The sequence below is a fragment of the Barbus barbus genome (genome assembly GCF_936440315.1).
Source record: "Barbus barbus genome assembly, chromosome: 6".
Lineage (NCBI taxonomy): Eukaryota > Metazoa > Chordata > Actinopteri > Cypriniformes > Cyprinidae > Barbus > Barbus barbus.
In genome coordinates, this window is record NC_136734.1 from 29,955,121 (window position 1) to 29,973,234 (window position 18,114).

The 18,114-nt window shown below is 41.1% G+C and overlaps 1 protein-coding gene across 3 annotated transcripts in view; it reads right to left on the reverse strand.

Annotated features, from left to right (window-relative positions):
* The window catches only part of LOC306871707 (globoside alpha-1,3-N-acetylgalactosaminyltransferase 1-like), a 19,661-nt gene continuing 1,547 nt past the window's right edge, over nucleotides 1-18,114 (reverse strand). The window contains exons 2-6 of one of the 3 annotated variants that reach the window (XM_079419815.1): nucleotides 15,232-15,267; nucleotides 14,972-15,022; nucleotides 4,729-4,758; nucleotides 4,479-4,616; nucleotides 2,623-4,095 (exon numbers count right to left, since the gene is read on the reverse strand). In XM_079419815.1, the coding sequence (XP_079275941.1) occupies nucleotides 3,405-4,095; nucleotides 4,479-4,616; nucleotides 4,729-4,758; nucleotides 14,972-15,022; nucleotides 15,232-15,267 (946 nt within the window). In that variant the 3' untranslated portion in view covers nucleotides 2,623-3,404. Of the gene's footprint in view, nucleotides 4,096-4,478; nucleotides 4,617-4,728; nucleotides 4,759-14,971; nucleotides 15,023-15,231; nucleotides 15,268-18,114 lie in introns of all 3 variants that reach the window. The other 2 variants (XM_079419816.1, XM_079419817.1) reach the window with 2 other exon arrangements.

Here is an 18,114-nt window from a genome sequence, read left to right on the forward strand (position 1 = left end):
CACATTAGATGTAGCCTATGCATGCATGTATTGATGGATTGACTCATTTATTTAATGGAATAATGTTGTACAAAAATGTAAATGTACAAAATTAACACCAGCATACAATACATAAAGAGAAAATTACAACAAACAGGACTTCAAACCAAGAAAATAAAATAAAAGGGCAAATAAATAAAGCACGTGTCCTAATTACTAATAAATTACTATAGAAAAAGTAAATAGTATTAGGCTATAGGTAATGGACTTCTTAGGATTAAGGGGAAAAAATATCAGCTGACATTCGCAGCCAATGAGCATTAAGCTGTGTCGTCAGCAAGTCGTTTCCCATGATGCTTTTGATCAGCGCAGTTGGTGGAGAGCAACTGCGCTCGACTGCAGAATCCGACAGTTCGGTTCTGCGCAGATTTTGCTCATCTCAAGCAAGCCTAATAGGCACAAAAAACTTGGATATTCAACATAATACAATAGGTGCGTTCGACTTCATGCAGCACTTAGCAGACCGATCGGCGGCTGACTTGAAGCAGTGCATGCCGGTTAGAAATTTAGTCCGACTTGAACCGGCGCCGACCACACGTCACTGTCACGTGTGGCATCAAAGTACCGCGATAGCGTTTCGAGAGCAGCCGGCTGACTCAGCCGGCGCAATTTCTCCAGAGCGACTGCGGGAGCGCTGATGACGACACAGCTGTTTCACGATTGGCCAAATTCACCACATGACAACAATGATATGTGTTTCTAATGGTGCATTCACACCAGACGCGAATGAAGCGTTAAGCGCGAGTGATTTACATGTTAAGTCAATGCAAAGACGCGATTAGACATCCTGCGGCGCGATTCGCGCGAATGAGGCGGCGCGAATGACGCGATTCGCGCGAATGGCGCGGCGCGAATTGAGCGTTTCGAGCGTTTGACGCGCGGAACGCAAGATTCGCGCGAATCGCGCAAGTTGAAAAATCTGAACTTTGGCGGATATTTCGCGCCGCGCCAACCAATCAGGAGCTTGCTCTAGTAGTGACGTGTGGAGCAGAGGCAGAAATCAAAACAACAACAAAGGACAAAATCATTGTCGCTGTATGTGGATACCCGGAGCTGTACCATAGACCAAAGATTACATGTTAGATTTACCCAAAACAAATGATATCTTATGTTTATCCACTACAGAGACATCAGAGCCAGCGGCAAATGTCAGACTAGCCGAGGTTATGCTCCTCTCTTCGGCATACATGAGCACGAGCGCCCGGTGATCGCCTGGAGCTCACGGCTCCGAAATCGGCAAAGCACATTTTCAAATAGGGGCTGTTTTTGTAAATAAACAGCAGATTTGAGTTTTAAACAACTACATTCTCGGCTGAAATACACGGGTCCAGTGTTTCCATAGCACATAAAGGTGATTTTATTTGCCAAATTCTATACATATGCTCTCTGTGGCAGTCATTGTGCCCCCTGGCAGAAGCCCCGCCCATGACGCGAATTCGCGTCTGTTGTGCAGTGAATTTCACGCGCGAATGAAGCGTATTTCACACGCGAATGAAGCGAGTAAACCCAAAATGTTCACGCGTCCAACTACGCGCGAATAGCGCGATTTATTCGCGCAAGTCGCGTCCGGTGTGAATGCACCATAACGTCTTCAAATCTAATACAGCTCACAAATCTGTTTTTAGAGCAGTAAAAGCTTTTTTACTGTAGTCGCAATGTTATATTGAGTCACGTTTATCATAATGAAAGCATACATACCCCCACTTTATTAGTATTTAAATAGTTTACGTTGAACTTTATTCTTGAGCAGATGGCACTGTATTAAGCAGTATATAAAAAGTGTTTCTGTTGCTCATGAAAACGTTTCTGAAACGTCTGTGTATTTGACAAATATTGCATTTTATTCACTTCATCTTTGATAGAGTATGCAAACACCACGTGAGTGTCACTAACGGGAGCAGAAAGTGTCCAGCTTGACACATCCGTTTTCAACTCCACCCCTGACTGCAAGCGGCTACTCTCGTTGATCGCCGTCTGTAGCCGTGCTTCAAGTCGAACGCACCTATTGTCACAGATCACTCTTTTCCAGAGCGACAGAATTAGATCAATTAACAAAACTGTAGGCAAATATTAGGCTACTTCTAAATGAGCGAAAGTGCAATTTGCAACATAATACAGTAGCCTACAGCCTTCTAAGTAAAAGAGCCAGTCGCTAATTGCTAAAGTCATTCTGTCACTTTAGCTGCCTTTACAAACAGTTTTCTGAGACACGCGATTAGGACTGCACATGTTGTAGGCTGTTGTAGACACATAATATTCAAGTTAAATCAAAGTAATTCAGTTTGTATGTAACTGGGTAAGGGATTATTTTGCAAACAACTTTAAACAGTCACTAAAATAATTCCCACACACTTCTTAACTATAAGAATGCACAAATGTCCTCCCTTTATGTTGTAAACGGCCACGTTAATGGTTACGGCCATGCAGGACCATTTGTCTGAGGTTATGGATTACAGGTACAAATTAAATAATGTTCAGTTTCTTACACAGAATGATCATTTCACTTCATAATACCTCAATATATTGTCAGGAGTCGCAGGGATTCATTTCTTGTTTTTGTATCTGGTTTGTTTTTCTTTTTTTGACTCTCAAAGTAGTCTCGCGTAGCCAGACCTTCAGACTGATGGCTGAAGCTCTGGAATATATAGCCGTTTTCATTGGCCAAGGTCCGCCCATGAGGCCATTTGACCGACATGTCAAACAACCAATCATAGTTCGTTTCGAGCATCACGTTTCGGAGCATGGAAATGTCGCCACAATAATAAACCGGTATGTGAAACTCTTGGATGTATTTATGTATTAAATATTTCACATACTTTCGAAAATCCAGCTTTTAGTTGACCCTGATAAGCGTTCGTCATCACATTTGTAAACACGACGGCTTTCTTCTTTCGTGAGGGAGTTTTGCGCCACGGAATCTTTGTTTCCCGGCGGACCGAAAATAAACGACCTGCATATTATGAATCAACAAGGACCATGGGATCATCTAAAAATCATTTTTAGTCTTCGACTGAGGATAAATAACAGCAAATTTTATTTTTTGGGGTGAACATTTCCTTTAAATGCTGCCTCAGTTGAGCAAAACAAAACAACTTTCACAAATTAGAGGTAGAAAACAAGGATTTGTAAAGAAAAATGTCTGAGGATTTATTGTCCTTTGCTGTAAACAAAACTTGCTTCTCACAAGACCGGAGCTTACTCTACGCCTATGTCCTACATCATCTGCTGGAACGCCATTCATCATAACTCCGATTGTATTCGTCTGAAAGAAGAAAGTCATATACACATATACTGTAGGATGGCTTGAGGATGAGTAAATCATGGGGTCTTTTTCATTTTGGGGTGAACTATCCCTTTAACAGCTGCTATGGGTTTGGACGAATTTCATTGTAGTTTTTATGAACTTGAGAGAAACGGATTATTTTTATCTCTTGTGGTTTATATTTTCTGTCATCCCACAGATACTCGGGTGCAAGCAGTTTACTGGGTTTGTTATACAGCAAGTATTTGTTCAAATGGGACTCCTCCTGCCATGCCGCCTCAATGGATTTAGCGGCATCAATGTCCAGCTGTTCCCTACAGGTTTTAGCAAGCTGATATACATCTTTCGCTATGCCACCGATCACAGCTCCTCCATAATAATAATCACCCTCAGAATAAGGAATGTACGCTTGAGACTCGGGCCTGCGCTCATATGGGAACCATTCATGATGGGTTTTATAATACCATGGATGTATGGCACCTACAAGACGACCCAAAGTCTCTGCCCCCCATCGCCCATAGAACTTTGAATCCACATCAAGGCTGAAAACGTAGTCGGCTTCATTCAACAGTCGACTCTCAATCAGTTTCTCCAGCCTTTCCATCCTGCGCAAACTGATCTCCTGCCATCTGTTAGAACTAGCCACGGTCAACACCGTCAGATGATGGTCTTCACCAAGTTTCACTGCAGGAACCTGTTCCGGAAGATCGGTGAACAGGTAATAATGCACACGAAATCCAACAAAATAATTTTGCTCTGCGGATTCCAGGAAATCTTTAAGAAACTGTGTGTACCTGAAAAACAGAGAAGGAGAGAGCTAGAATAATAATATATTAAATGCCAATTAAATTTTTCCCCATAAAAAATAGAAAGGTGTCGGTGGGATGATAGCCCAGTCAAAGTGCCATAAAGAAAGTTTAATTTATTATCTGAAAAACCCAAACCTATAGCAAACTCCAATTTTTAACAAATAACAAAATTTAACAATATCTAGAGATAAAACAGGTCTTTTATTTTAGGTGCAGACAACTAGAGCATAAAATCATAGGCATGAGCAAAACAAATATTTAAAAAATAAATAAAGCAGGTATATAACTGTGACCATAGCATTTTGGGTGAACTATGTTTTAAATATACTATACATTGCAAATAAAGATTGCTGAAAAAAGGAACTCACTTTCCAAGAGCGAAAATTGTAGTTGCTATGGTGATGTTTTGCTTCTTATAAATTGCATCAATCAGTGTGGGATCAAAAGTTCCTTCCCGTACAATTGGGGCTAACCATGGTGCCACGAGAAGAAAGTTGCCTTCTGAGCTGGAAAAAATAAATAAAAAAATCACACACAATTGCAGGAAACGCAAATCCAAATGCACTGAAACCTGATATTTTAAGCATTATTAGCATACTTGAAGTTGTTTGTACTTACTCATACACATTGGGTGGTGTGTATAAAAGCCTGTGCAATAAACAAAGAAGCTTGTTATTCCTCAGTGCTCTAGATTTTTAATCCTCCACCTGCTTTTGTTAGATGATTGATCAATCTGAAACAGCATACTACCATCTTGTTAGTATGCTATATTTAACAAATAATACACATCACTCCACATCCAACAAGCAAGTTCCCTGAACTGCAAACAACCCCAAAAAGGCAGAACATGCATATGAACATGAACATCTTTTATGCATGCTTTATGATCAGATCATTAGCTCATAATATGTAACATTGCTGGGAGCCTGTCCTCCAACAAAAAAAGACCCTATAGGTTGTTTGTGCAAGCGTCTTATTACGACCTATATTTTCATTTTAAAGTTAAGTGCCCTCTAGCGCTCATAAAAATAATGACAGTGTCGTGTTGCCCCTGTCCTCATGAAATGACGTATGACTGTCATTACCAATCAAAATGCATGTTTATTTAAAAGCAATGTGTGGACTTTTTACACCGATCTCACGGTAATTCGTACATATTTTACTAGGTGGCTAATTCGTACGAATGACCACATCTAACCCTACCCCTTAGAGGGGTCATGCAAAATCATGATTTTTAGTGCACATTTTATGAGCACGTGCGTTCTCCAGGATCAAACCCATGATCGCATGATTACATATCATCGTATAACGCAATGCTCTACCAACTGAGCTACACGGAATCAGAATAATAATGCAGATAAACGAGTACAAGCATTAATATGAAAATGTCCTGTTGCCGATAGGGGCGCAATTGTAGTATACGCTCTGATGGGTCATATTTCAGGGATTTGGACAAACGACCTGTATGGGCGTATTGGTTGGAGGACAGGTTGCTTCAACGGGACTCTTGATATATATTAATGAGAGAATAAAGGGACCCCAATCTGCTAACCCACTTGAATCATGCAAATGAGCCAGCTTCCAAACAAAGAAGCTTTCTCTAAAAATTACACCTTTTTCACTGGTCAAGCCAAACTCAGGAGGTGTCACCTTGCCAGAAGTTAAAAGGTCACTACTCAGTGACCTCCCTCGTTTGTGCTCCTGGTCCCTTCTTCTGGTTGCTGTTTGTGTGCAGAAGATGGGAGATATCTAGTTTGACCAAGGACCTCAAAGTTACAACAAGCTATGTTGCAACTTCTACTTGAGAAAGAGCTCTCCTTACCACAACTGAGTCAGGCTAACATCGTCTGAAGTTTGTCTGTCTTCAACCCGGAAGAAACTGTTGTAACTTCACCACTAAAAAACTACTGAACCATTAAGACTTTCCTTTGAGACTGCATCTAGATGTTCGTTCAACAGCCAAGGCAATGCAAGTATCGTACATACAGTGGGGAAAAAATATTTGATCCCCTGCTGATTTTGTACGTTTGCCCACTGACAAATAAATGATCAGTCTATAATTTTAATGGTAGGTTTATTTGAACTGTGAGAGACAGAATAACAAAAACAAAAAATCCAGAAAAACACATCTCAAAAAAGTTACAAATTGATTTGTGAAATAAGTATTTGATTCCCTATCAGTCAGCAAGATTTCTGGATCCCAGGTGTCTTTTATACAGGTAAGGATCTGAGATTAGGAGCACTCTCTTAAAGGGAGTGCTCCTAATCTTAGCTTGTTACCTGTATAAAAGACAACCTGTCCACAAAAGCAATCAATCAATCAGATTCCAAACTCTCCACCATGGCCAAAACCAAAGAGCTGTCCAAGGATGTCAGGGACAGGATTGTAGACCAACACAAGGCTGGAATGAGCTACAAGACCATCGCCAAACAGCTTGGTGAGAAGATGACAACAGTTGGTGCGATTATTCGCAAATGGAAGAAACACAAAATAACTGTCAATCTCCCTCGAACTGGGGCTCCATGCAAGATCTCACCTCGTGGAGTTTCAATGATCATGAGAACGGTGAGGAATCAGCCCAGAACTACACGGGAGGATCTTGTGAATGATCTCAAGGCATAGTCACCAAGAAAACAATTGGTAACACACTACGCCGTGAAGGACTGAAATCCTGCAGCACAAGGTCCCCCTGCTCAAGAAAGCACATGTACAGGCCCGTCTGAAGTTTGGCAATGATTCACAGGAGAACAGGATGAAAGTGTTGTGGTCAGATGAGACCAAAATCCAAAAGGAATGCTACCTATGACCCCAAGAACACCATCCCCACCGTCAAACATGGAGGTGGAAACATTATGCTTTGGGGGTGTTTTTCTGCTAAGGGGACAGGACAACTGCACCGCATCAAAGGAATGATGGACGGGGCCATGTACTGCCAGGGGCAGGGCATTGAAGCCAACCAGGGCATTGAAAAAGGGTTGTGGATGGGTATTCCAGCATGACAATGACCCAAAACACATGGCCAAGCCAAAAAAGGCCTAGCCAGTCTCCAGACGTTAATCCCATAGAAAATCTGTGGAGGGAGCTGAAGGTTCGAAACCTTAATGACTTGGAGAGGATCTGCAAAGAGGAGTGGGACAAAATCCCTCCTGAGATGTGTGCAAACCTGGTGGCCAACTAAAAGAAACGTCTCACCTCTATGATTGCCAACAAGGGTTTTACCACCAAGTACTAAATCATGTTTTGCGAAGGGGTCAAATATTTATTTGACTCATTGACTTTTTTGAAATGCGTTTTTCTGGATTTTTTTTGTTGTTGTTGTTATTATTGTGACCAAATCGCGTTTGGTCTCGTACTGTATCGTGTATCTTGTCAGTGTGTGCACTTGCTTGGCCATTTGTAGTTGATAAACAGGAAAGTGGGTTCAAGCGCCAGCAGAAGGCAGTGTAATGAAGTGGTCTTTAAGAGAAGCAGTCTATCAGCGGAAGTTTAAAATCAGCTCGTAAGTGTATTTACTTGTCTCAGTGTTTAGCGCATTTGCCGTTGCTAGGAAACGCTTATTTTGTTTACTAGGATGAGAGTTGCTGAAATCGCGTTTGGTCTCGTACTGTATCGTGTATCTTGTCAGTGTGTGCACTTGCTTGGCCATTTGTAGTTGATAAACAGGAAAGTGGGTTCAAGCGCCAGCAGAAGGCAGTGTAATGAAGTGGTCTTTAAGAGAAGCAGTCTATCAGCGGAAGTTTAAAATCAGCTCGTAAGTGTATTTACTTGTCTCAGTGTTTAGCGCATTTGCCGTTGCTAGGAAACGCTTATTTTGTTTACTAGGATGAGAGTTGCTGAAATCGCGTTTGGTCTCGTACTGTATCGTGTATCTTGTCAGTGTGTGCACTTGCTTGGCCATTTGTAGTTGATAAACAGGAAAGTGGGTCCAGCTGAATTGAAATGATCATTTGTTGGTTTGGTATAATAAAGGTTATTATACCGCGGCAGTCGTCGTGTGAAGCCCTCCTAGTGTGAAGACCAAAGAGTGTAAAGACCATCGACTCTACCGTGCGACTCCACCGGGCAGGGACACCGGCAAGGGATAGTAGTAGCTTTTTATTTAATTTTTTCATTGATATGTTTATTATTGAAATGTTGTTGTTATATGCATGTGTTAATTTTATTTAATTTCTTTATTTTCTTAAATATGTGGGTAGATAGTATTTATAGAGTTGTAACTTTTTAGTTTTAGTTACTTTTTCTTATTTGTAAGTCGCTTTGGACAAAAGCGTCTGCTAAATGACAAAAGTAAAAAAGTAAAGAGTGTAAAGACCATCGACTCTACCGTGCGACTCCACCGGGCAGGGACACCGGCAAGGGATAGTAGTAGCTTTTTATTTAATTTTTTCATTGATATGTTTATTATTGAAATGTTGTTGTTATATGCATGTGTTAATTTTATTTAATTTCTTTATTTTCTTAAATATGTGGGTAGATAGTATTTATAGAGTTGTAACTTTTTAGTTTTAGTTACTTTTTCTTATTTGTAAGTCGCTTTGGACAAAAGCGTCTGCTAAATGACAAAAGTAAAGTAAAGTAAAGTAAGTTATTCTGTCTCTCACTGTTCAAATAAACCTACCATTAAAATTATAGACTGATCATTTCTTTGTCAGTGGGAAAACGTACAAAATCAGCAGGGGATCAAAAAAATTTTTCCCCCACTGTATGACTGAACTAAACTGAGGTATTGTCACGGTGCACACAGCAAGGATCAATGAGGAACACGGAGAGGAGGAGTAAACTCAAGATAATAGTCTTTAATAAATCCAAACAAGGCAGGGCAAGGCTGACACAGACAGGAACACCTGGGAGTAACGAGTAGACCAGACGACACGAAACTGAACAGACAGGAACTTAAATACACAAGTTAATTACACAAACACAGCTGGAACAGAATTAACTAATGATCACATTAAAAAAGGACAGGAAACAAACCAAATATGGACACAAGAGGCAGGAACACGTGACACACACGACAAGAGGACTGACAGGTATAGTATAAACTGTGGGCTACCAATATAAATTTGGTAACCCCTTGTTACCAAAGTGCTGATGGTTCTGCTTAGGTGGTTAACTGACTCTTACCCTTCTTGTAGCTTCATTCCCCTGGTTTCTGTAACTATTTCACTTATTCACTTTTAATTCCCCTTTTTCCCATGTATTGTACGTACGTGTGAGTGGGTGAAATTCACAATTTCTTCTGAAAAATATAGTTTTTAATCGCATCACATCGCGTCTGGTTGGGACACAGGTGTTAAGTTTGATCCAAGGCCATAAAAAGGTTTAAATATGTTAAATGGTATAAGAAAAGTCTTAATTCCAATTTCAAGAGGTCTTACAGTTGGTGATGGAAAGACAAGAATCGCGATACAGCTGGATTAAACTTCAAAAGGCAATGATGCCATTGAATAAATATGAGCGCTGCACATTTCAAAATTTTATCTTATGTTCAGATCAATGCGAATATCGACCCATGTTTTTATGCAGCAAACAGTTATAAATGTTGAAAGAAGTTAATGTGCCTTCTAAAATTCTAAACAATTAAGTTTTAAATTAATATGTTTGACTTGTCCCTTTTCATAAAAATGGTTTAAAAGCTGAAATGTCATTTTATAAGATTTTTTGTGTGAAGATGTCATGCCAATTTATGGCTTAAAATGTTACCATAGACATTGTCTAACCCCACTCATACAGTGTTCATTTTACTTGTGCAGCTCTCAAAAAGGTTCATAAACAGCAGAGACCTTGTAAATAGTGAAATCAAATTCTTTCATTGGTATTTGTTGATATTTGTGCATTGAAAATGTTTTTGATTGACATTTAGACTTATGTGATTTTCTATATTTAAAAAAAAAATCTTTTTTTATTTGGGCTATTTTTGATGAATAGAAAGTTCAGAAGAACAGCATTTATCTGAAATAGAAATCTTTTGTAACAATGTAATGTCTTTATCCCTTTTGATCAATTAAACCATCCTTGCTAAATAAAAGTATTAATTTCTACCATTTCTTTTGCAAAATAAATAAAATAAAATAAAATAATAATACTGACTCCACACTTTTGAATGGTATAGTGTATAATGTTACAAAAGCTTTTGGTCACACTTTATATTAAGTGGCCTTAACGACTATGTACTTGCATCAAAAAATAAGTACAATGTACTTATTTTGGTCATATTGCATTGCAAAACACTTTTGCTGCTATTGAGGTGGGATACAGGTAAGGTTAGTGACAGGTTTGGTGGTATGGGTAGGTTTAAGGTTGGGTTAAGGTGTGAGGACTGGATCAACAGTGTAATTATAAATGTAATGACAGAAATTACAGATGTAGTTACATTCAGGTATTTTTAAAAATATAAGTACAATGTAATAACATGTGTACACAGTAAGTGCATTGTATCAAATTATTAATTTAAATGTAAGTACACAGTAGTTAAGGCCACCTAATGTAAAGTGGGACCAAGCTTTTTATTTCAGATAAATGCTGATCTTTGTATTCATCAAAGAATCCTGAAAACATTTACTCAACTGTTTTAAATAATAATAATTTAAAAAAGGTTTCTTGAGCAGCAAATCAGCATATTAGAATGATTCCTGAAGGATCATGTGACTCTGAAGCCTGGAGTAATGATGCTGAAAATTCAGCTTTGATCACAGAAATAAATGACATTTTCCAATATATTCAAATAAATAAATGCAGGCTTGGTTAGCAGAAGAGACTTATTTAAAAAAAAAAAATAAATAAAAAAAAAGTATATATGTTACGGGGCTGACGAGACGCGAGACATGCGGATCCATATGCAAAGCTTTATTATAAAACATGGTCATAAAACAGGCAGGGTCAGAGATCGGCAAACAGGTATGGCAAGGACAAGACAGAGAAATCCGTGGAGCGAGCGTGGGTCGACGATCAGCGAACAGTATCCAAAGGGGCAAGGCAGAGAGATAATCCAGAGACGAGAGCAATAATCCAAACGGGGAGCGAACAGAGTCCAAACGGCAGAGGCGAAGGGTAAATCAAGGAAACACGGGCAGGGTCAGACACGGCAGGAAAACAAGGCAAGACTAAGGCTAAGACAATGACTATGGCTATGGCTCTGTAAAGTTGCTATCGCTTGGGGAGTGATAAATGCTAACAATTACAGAAACTGAACAGAAACACTGAAGGCACGGTAAAGCAGCTAGCGCTAGGAGAGCACTAAATGCAGACAATACTCGGCCGAGAGCAAGAGGAAGTCCCAGGTAAAATAGTGTGTGTGATGGGGTGATCAGTGAATTCAGCTGTGTGATCCGTGTAATCAGCTGTGTGTCGTCAGTGCAATGGATTGTGGGAACTGTAGTCCAGTGTGCTGTGTGGTGTACGAGTCCATGTGGTGAGTGAGTGACATCTGGTGGAGAGTTGGCCAGGATTCGTGACATAGCCCCCCCCCCAAGGAGCGGCTTCCAGACGCTCCTATATAGTCCAGGAGGGCGGTGGAGCGGAGACGGAACAGGGGGAGGGACGGAGGGCCAGGTCCGTGAGGAAGTGGGAAGACCGGGGACTGAGGCAGAACCGGCAGAGCAGGACACCCCGGCGGAACCGGAGACCAGGACAGAGCAAGAGCCCACCAGGGCGGAGCAGACGGACCAGGAGCCCACCAGGGCGGAGTAGATGACCACCAGACCGGAGTAGAAGACCACCACCGCGGAGCAGACGACCACCAGACCCGAGCAGAAGACCACCACGGCAGGGCAGACGACCACCAGACCCGAGCAGAAGACCACCACGGCGGGGCAGACGACCACCAGACCCGAGCAGAAGACCACCACGGCGGGGCAGACGACCACCAGACCCGAGCAGAAGACCACCACGGTGGGGCAGACGACCACCAGACCCGAGCAGAAGACCACCACAGCAGGGCAGAGGACCACCAGACCTGAGTAGAAAACCCTCGCCAGGAAGCAGACTGGGCAGGAAACCATGGCAGAGTCTGAGATCTGGGGGAAACAGAGACAGACAACACAAGGAGAGCAGAGACAGACAATACAGGGAGAGCATTCATGATCTCAGGGGGCGCGGCAGGGCAGGACGAGGATTCATAGACGGCGTTTTTAGCCGTGACAGGACAGGGCGAGGGTTCACAGACGGCCTCTTTAGCCATGACAGGACAGGGCGAGAGCTCACAGGCGGCCTCTTTGGCCGTGACAGGACAGGGCGTGAGTTCACAGGCGGCCTCTTTGGCCGTGACAGGACAGCGCGAGAATTCACAGACGGCCTCTTTAGCCGTGACAGGACAGGGCGTGAGCTCAGGAACAGCCTCCATGGCCGTGATAGGGTAGACAGTGAGTTCAAGAACGGCCTTCATGGCCGTGACTGGGCAGGACAAGGATTCGCAGACGACCTCCTTGGCCGTGACTGGAGAACAGGATTCTCGGGGATCTGGATCGGCACTTCCGGCCGTGACTGGAGAACTGTATTCGGGATCGGCACTCCTGGCCGTGACATGAGAACTGGATTCTCGGGATACGGGAGTAGGTGCCACCACTTCGGGAGGTTCTGCAGCGGAAGCCGCCACCTCTGGAGGCACTGGAGCAGACTCATGAACAGGAGAGACCTCAGGAACAGACTCGTGGACAGGAGAGGCCTCAGGAGCACAGTGTGCAGCCCACACACTCAAAATGGCGACCGCCATAACGGGAAGCACTGAGGTCAGGGGAATAGTCTCAGTAACAGCCAGGGTTGAGGCCCTGGGAATGCCAGCTACTCGCACTGACATCAGTGGTGGGTCCATCACACTGGATATCAGAACTCGAAGGACTGACCTTGAATCTGTGGTAACAGACTCTGGCTGAGGAGCTGAGGCGTGAAGAGACTCTGGCTGGAGCACTGAGACGTGGTGTGACTCTGGCTTGACAGCGATGACGTGAGCAGACTCTGGCTTGACGGGAGCAGACTCTGGCTTGACGGGAGCAGACTCTGGCTTGACGGGAGCAGACTCTGGCTTGACGGGAGCAGACTCTGGCTTGACGGGAGCAGACTCTGGCTTGACGGGAGCAGACTCTGGCTTGACGGGAGCAGACTCTGGCTTGACGGGAGCAGACTCTGGCTTGACGGGAGCAGACTCTGGCTTGACGGGAGCAGACTCTGGCTTGGCAGCAATGACTTGAAGGGGTGTTGTTGTTGCCGGCATTTTGCGAGTGAGTGCGGTGTTGCGTTCCTCCGTGACACCCACAGTGAATGAAGAGCCCACACACAGCAAAGCACAGTCCATAAATTGAGCGAGTGACGCATGGGGACCCTCACGGATTAACTGTCGTTTGAGCTGCTGATTAATGCCCTCACAAAAAAAAAAAAATCTATTAGTGCATAGTCCGGCAGATCAGAGAAATAAGCAAGATCTAAAAACTCTTGTATGTATTCCTCGAGCGGTCTCGAACCCTGCTCGGGGGTTAACAACAGTTGTGCAGTGTCCATACCTGGCCAATGTCCTCTTGAAAAGCCGCTGGATCCTTGTGTCGGCCGAGTATTCTGTTACGGGGCTGACGAGACGTGAGACATCCGGATCCACATGCAAAGCTTTATTATAAAACATGGTCATAAAACAGGCAGGGTCAGAGATCGGCAAACAGGTATGGCAAGGACAAGACAGAGCAATCCGTGGAGCGAGCGTGGGTCGACGATCAGCGAACAGTATCCAAAGGGGCAAGGCAGAGAGATAATCCAGAGACGAGAGCAATAATCCAAACGGCAGAGGCGAAGGGTAAATCAAGGAAACACGGGCAGGGTCAGACACGGCAGGAAAACAAGGCAAGACTAAGGCTAAGACAATGACTATGGCTATGGCTCTGTAAAGTTGCTATCGCTTGGGGAGTGATAAATGCTAACAATTACAGAAACTGAACAGAAACACGGAAGGCACGGTAAAGCAGCTAGCGCTAGGAGAGCACTAAATGCAGACAATACTCGGCCGATGAGCAGGCTCTGGCTTGACAGCGATGACGTGAGCAGGCTCTGGCTTGACAGCGATGACGTGAGCAGGCTCTGGCTTGACAGCGATGACGTGAGCAGGCTCTGGCTTGACAGCGATGACGTGAGCAATAATCCAAACGGGGAGCGAACAGAGTCCAAACGGCAGAGGCGAAGGGTAAATCAAGGAAACAAGGGCAGGGTCAGACACGGCAGGAAAACAAGGCAAGACTAAGGCTAAGGCTAAGACAATGACTATGGCTATGTAAAGTTGCTATCGCTTGGGGAGTGATAAATGCTAACAATTACAGAAACTGAACAGAAACACGGAAGGCACGGTAAAGCAGCTAGCGCTAGGAGAGCACTAAATGCAGACAATACTCGGCCGAGAGCAAGAGGAAGTCCCAGGTAAAATAGTGTGTGTGATGGGGTGATCAGTGAATTCAGCTGTGTGATCCGTGTAATCAGCTGCGTGTCGTCAGTGCAATGGATTGTGGGAACTGTAGTCCAGTGTGCTGTGTGGTGTACGAGTCCATGTGGTGAGTGAGTGACATCTGGTGGAGAGTTGGCCAGGATTCGTGACAATATACATATATTATATTTATATAAATATAAATATAACATTTCTGTCCCCCTCACTTCTGAAATGATAGCTACGCCCCTGAAAAAGACACCTGAACCAGCTAATCAAGGTCTTGATAGTCATACTAGAAGCTCCCTTATACTCCTAATAAAAGACATATTTTTACATGTTTTTTTAATAGCAGACTACTGCTAAATATTTTGTGTATATAGCCCATATTTGTGTTTATTTTTATCTATATTTAATTTTATTTACATGAAGCACCTTCTTTGCTCTTTATATCAGAAAAATACCTGAAGGTTATAATGCAGAATCTCTCCATACTTGGTGTTGGGTGTAACGGTCTATAATCAGAATACTTGATAGTAAGGATAGATTGCCGTTTATTTTTCAGTAGTCCTGTTACTGCTTTCATAAAATTAAATGTTACTTTGTATTACATTACATGTCATGGATTAAGTACATCTCAGTAAACTGTCATTAATTCAACTGAATATTCTTTTGATCGACATTCACACTGTGTGTTTTGATGGATGTGTTTAGTTACACTCACTTGCTCCAGCGGGATATAAAGCCCAGATAAACAAGTCTGTGAAGAAATAGAATAACAGGTTGTAAATGATAATGTAAAACTGACCATATCTCATTGTGCTTACCTGTTGGCAAAATAAACTTCAAAAGTTATGTTCTTTTATTATCATATTCATTTAATACATTTATTAATGTTTTTAGATGGTAGCAGTGGCATAGCACACATCTGTGAAAAGAACAAGCAGTGAAGTCATGGATTAAAATGTATTGTGCGTCTGCTGCTACATACTGAGCCTGTCTCCTCCATAACTGATGTAACAGTAATAAATGTGGTGAATTATTATTGCACTGATGCAACTGATGTTATGACTGGGCAATATTATAGGCAAAACAGTTGGATGTGCCAGAACTTTCTTCAGTTAAACAAGGAGAAAACTGAAGTCATTGCATTTGGAAACAAAGATGAAGTTCTCAAGGTGAATGCATACCTTGACTCTAGGGGTCAAACAACTAAAAATCAAGTCAGAAATCTTGGGGTGATTCTGGAGACAGACCTTAGTTTCAGTAGTCATGTCAAAGCAGTAACTAAATCAGCATACTATCATCTCAAAAACATTGCAAGAATTAGATGTTTTGTTTCCAATCAAGACTTGGAGAAACTTGTTCATGCCTTTATCACCAGCAGGGTGGATTACTGTAATGGTCTCCTCACCGGCCTTCAGAAGACCATTAGACAACTGCAGCTCATCCAGAACGCTGCTGCCAGGATTCTGACTAGAACCAGAAAATCTGAGCATATCACACCAGTCCTCAGGTCCTTACACTGGCTTCCAGTTACATTTAGGATTGATTTTAAAGTACTTTTACTTGTTTATAAGTCACTCAATGGCCCAGGACCTAAATATATTGCTGATATGCTCACTGAATATAAACCGAACAGACCACTCAGATCATTAGGATCGAGTCAGTTAGAAATACCAAGGGTTCACACAAAACAAGGGGAGTCTGCTTTTAGCTAATATGCGGCCCGCAGTTGGAACCAGCTTCCAGAAGAGATCAGATGTGCTAAAACATTAGCCACATTTAAATCAAGACTCAAAACTCATCTGTTTAACTGTGCATTTGAATGAGCACTGTGCTATATGTCCGAACTGGCTACAATGAATTTATAATCATTTTCTTTAAATTTATTTTAAATCAATTTCTATATCATTTTAAAATTCCTTGTTTTTATTATTTTTATTTCCATGTTTTTATTGATTTTTAATGTCTATTTCACTTTCTTTTATGTAAAGCACTTTGAATTACCACTGTGTATGAAATGTGCTATATAAATAAACTTGCCTTGCCTTGGCTATATAATGTGCTTAGTGATTTTGATTTTATTTTAGGCAGACTGAAATAAATGAATAAATGCATGAATAAATATTTAGTCTATGAACGTGGAGGTAAAAGTGCCGCTGCTTTGATTTGATAGTTATTTGAGCAATAGCAGGAGGATCCTTCACAAACATCTGTATTTAGGCCTCCAGTCTACATATTTTATTTAAAAGTAAACTTAATGAATTCAGAATGTCCAGAACACACACGTCCATTTTCCCACTTTCTTTTTCTTTTTGTAACTTTATTAAACCTTCAAATAACAAACAGGCATTGTCATCATTCCACTGTTAAACACATTAACAATAAATCCAAACAGCATATCATAAATACAAGAATAATAATAATATTAATAAAATTAAAATAAAATTAAAATAATACCAAAACATGTAAACCAAATTATAAGGCAAATTAAATTACAAGTGTGTTACCTGAAGTTTAGAGAGTTTTAAAGCACTCTTTGTTTTTAATTGTTTTATGGATTGAAATAAAATTCTAAAATCATTTTTAAATGCCTCAAAACAAGGAGAAACTTTAACAAATCTACATTTTTGTATATAAATCTTGGCTACGATCAACATATTATTGCACAGAAATTCAATCTCTGTCTTTGTGCACTTTAGACTAAATATAATCCATTCAGAATTTGAATAAAGGTTTTGTTTTTTGAGCTGCTAAGAGGCTCAAGCAGTATCAGAGGAAGAAGAGCGCTGTTTTTCCAAATATCAGATTGTAAATTTGACGTTGATTTTATACAGTTCAGAAGTTATGTAAGAATGGAAACTAATATTGAACTAATATTAATTGTCATCGCAAACTATTGGTAAATTACTATAATTTTTTCATAAAATATTTGTGCACTGTACATAGAGTAAGAGAGATATTGTAGTTTTGTAACTAGGTACATACATACTACAACCTTTGGAACATGAAAAAGCCTTTTTGGTGAATTACAGTAGTTTTTTTCTAAACATATTTGTGCACTGTACGTCCAGTAAAGCAGGTATTGGTAAAATTTCATCTGTAATAAGTCAGTCTTCTACAACCTTTGTAACAAAGGAAAAAAATACAGTGGCCTATTTTTTTTCATGAAAATATTTGTGTACTGTAAAGATAGCAAGGGAGATGTTGGAAGTATTGTCTAAGGCGAGATATTGGCAAAATATATTTAGTCAGTTTGCCCAATGCCAATTCTGAGAATATATACAATTGATCATTTTCCATCAATGTGCCCTTCTGCCATTTTGAAGTAAATGAAAAACAGTTTTTTCGCTACTCCTCCTTCAAATTTTGTCCAAAACTTGGTAAGATGATATTTGGAATGAGCTGCACAAAAATGACTGAACAAATGTTTTATATTCGCTACCGTTCCCAAGTAGGCCTACCTCCCTGAAATTGACCGTGCATGTTTTATGTTTGTTAGCTTAGCATGCTAATTGGTTATTAAAATGCATATTAGTTCAATAATTTACAGTTTTCACCTCTGATATTATAACAGTTATTAAATTATTAACAGTTAATTTAA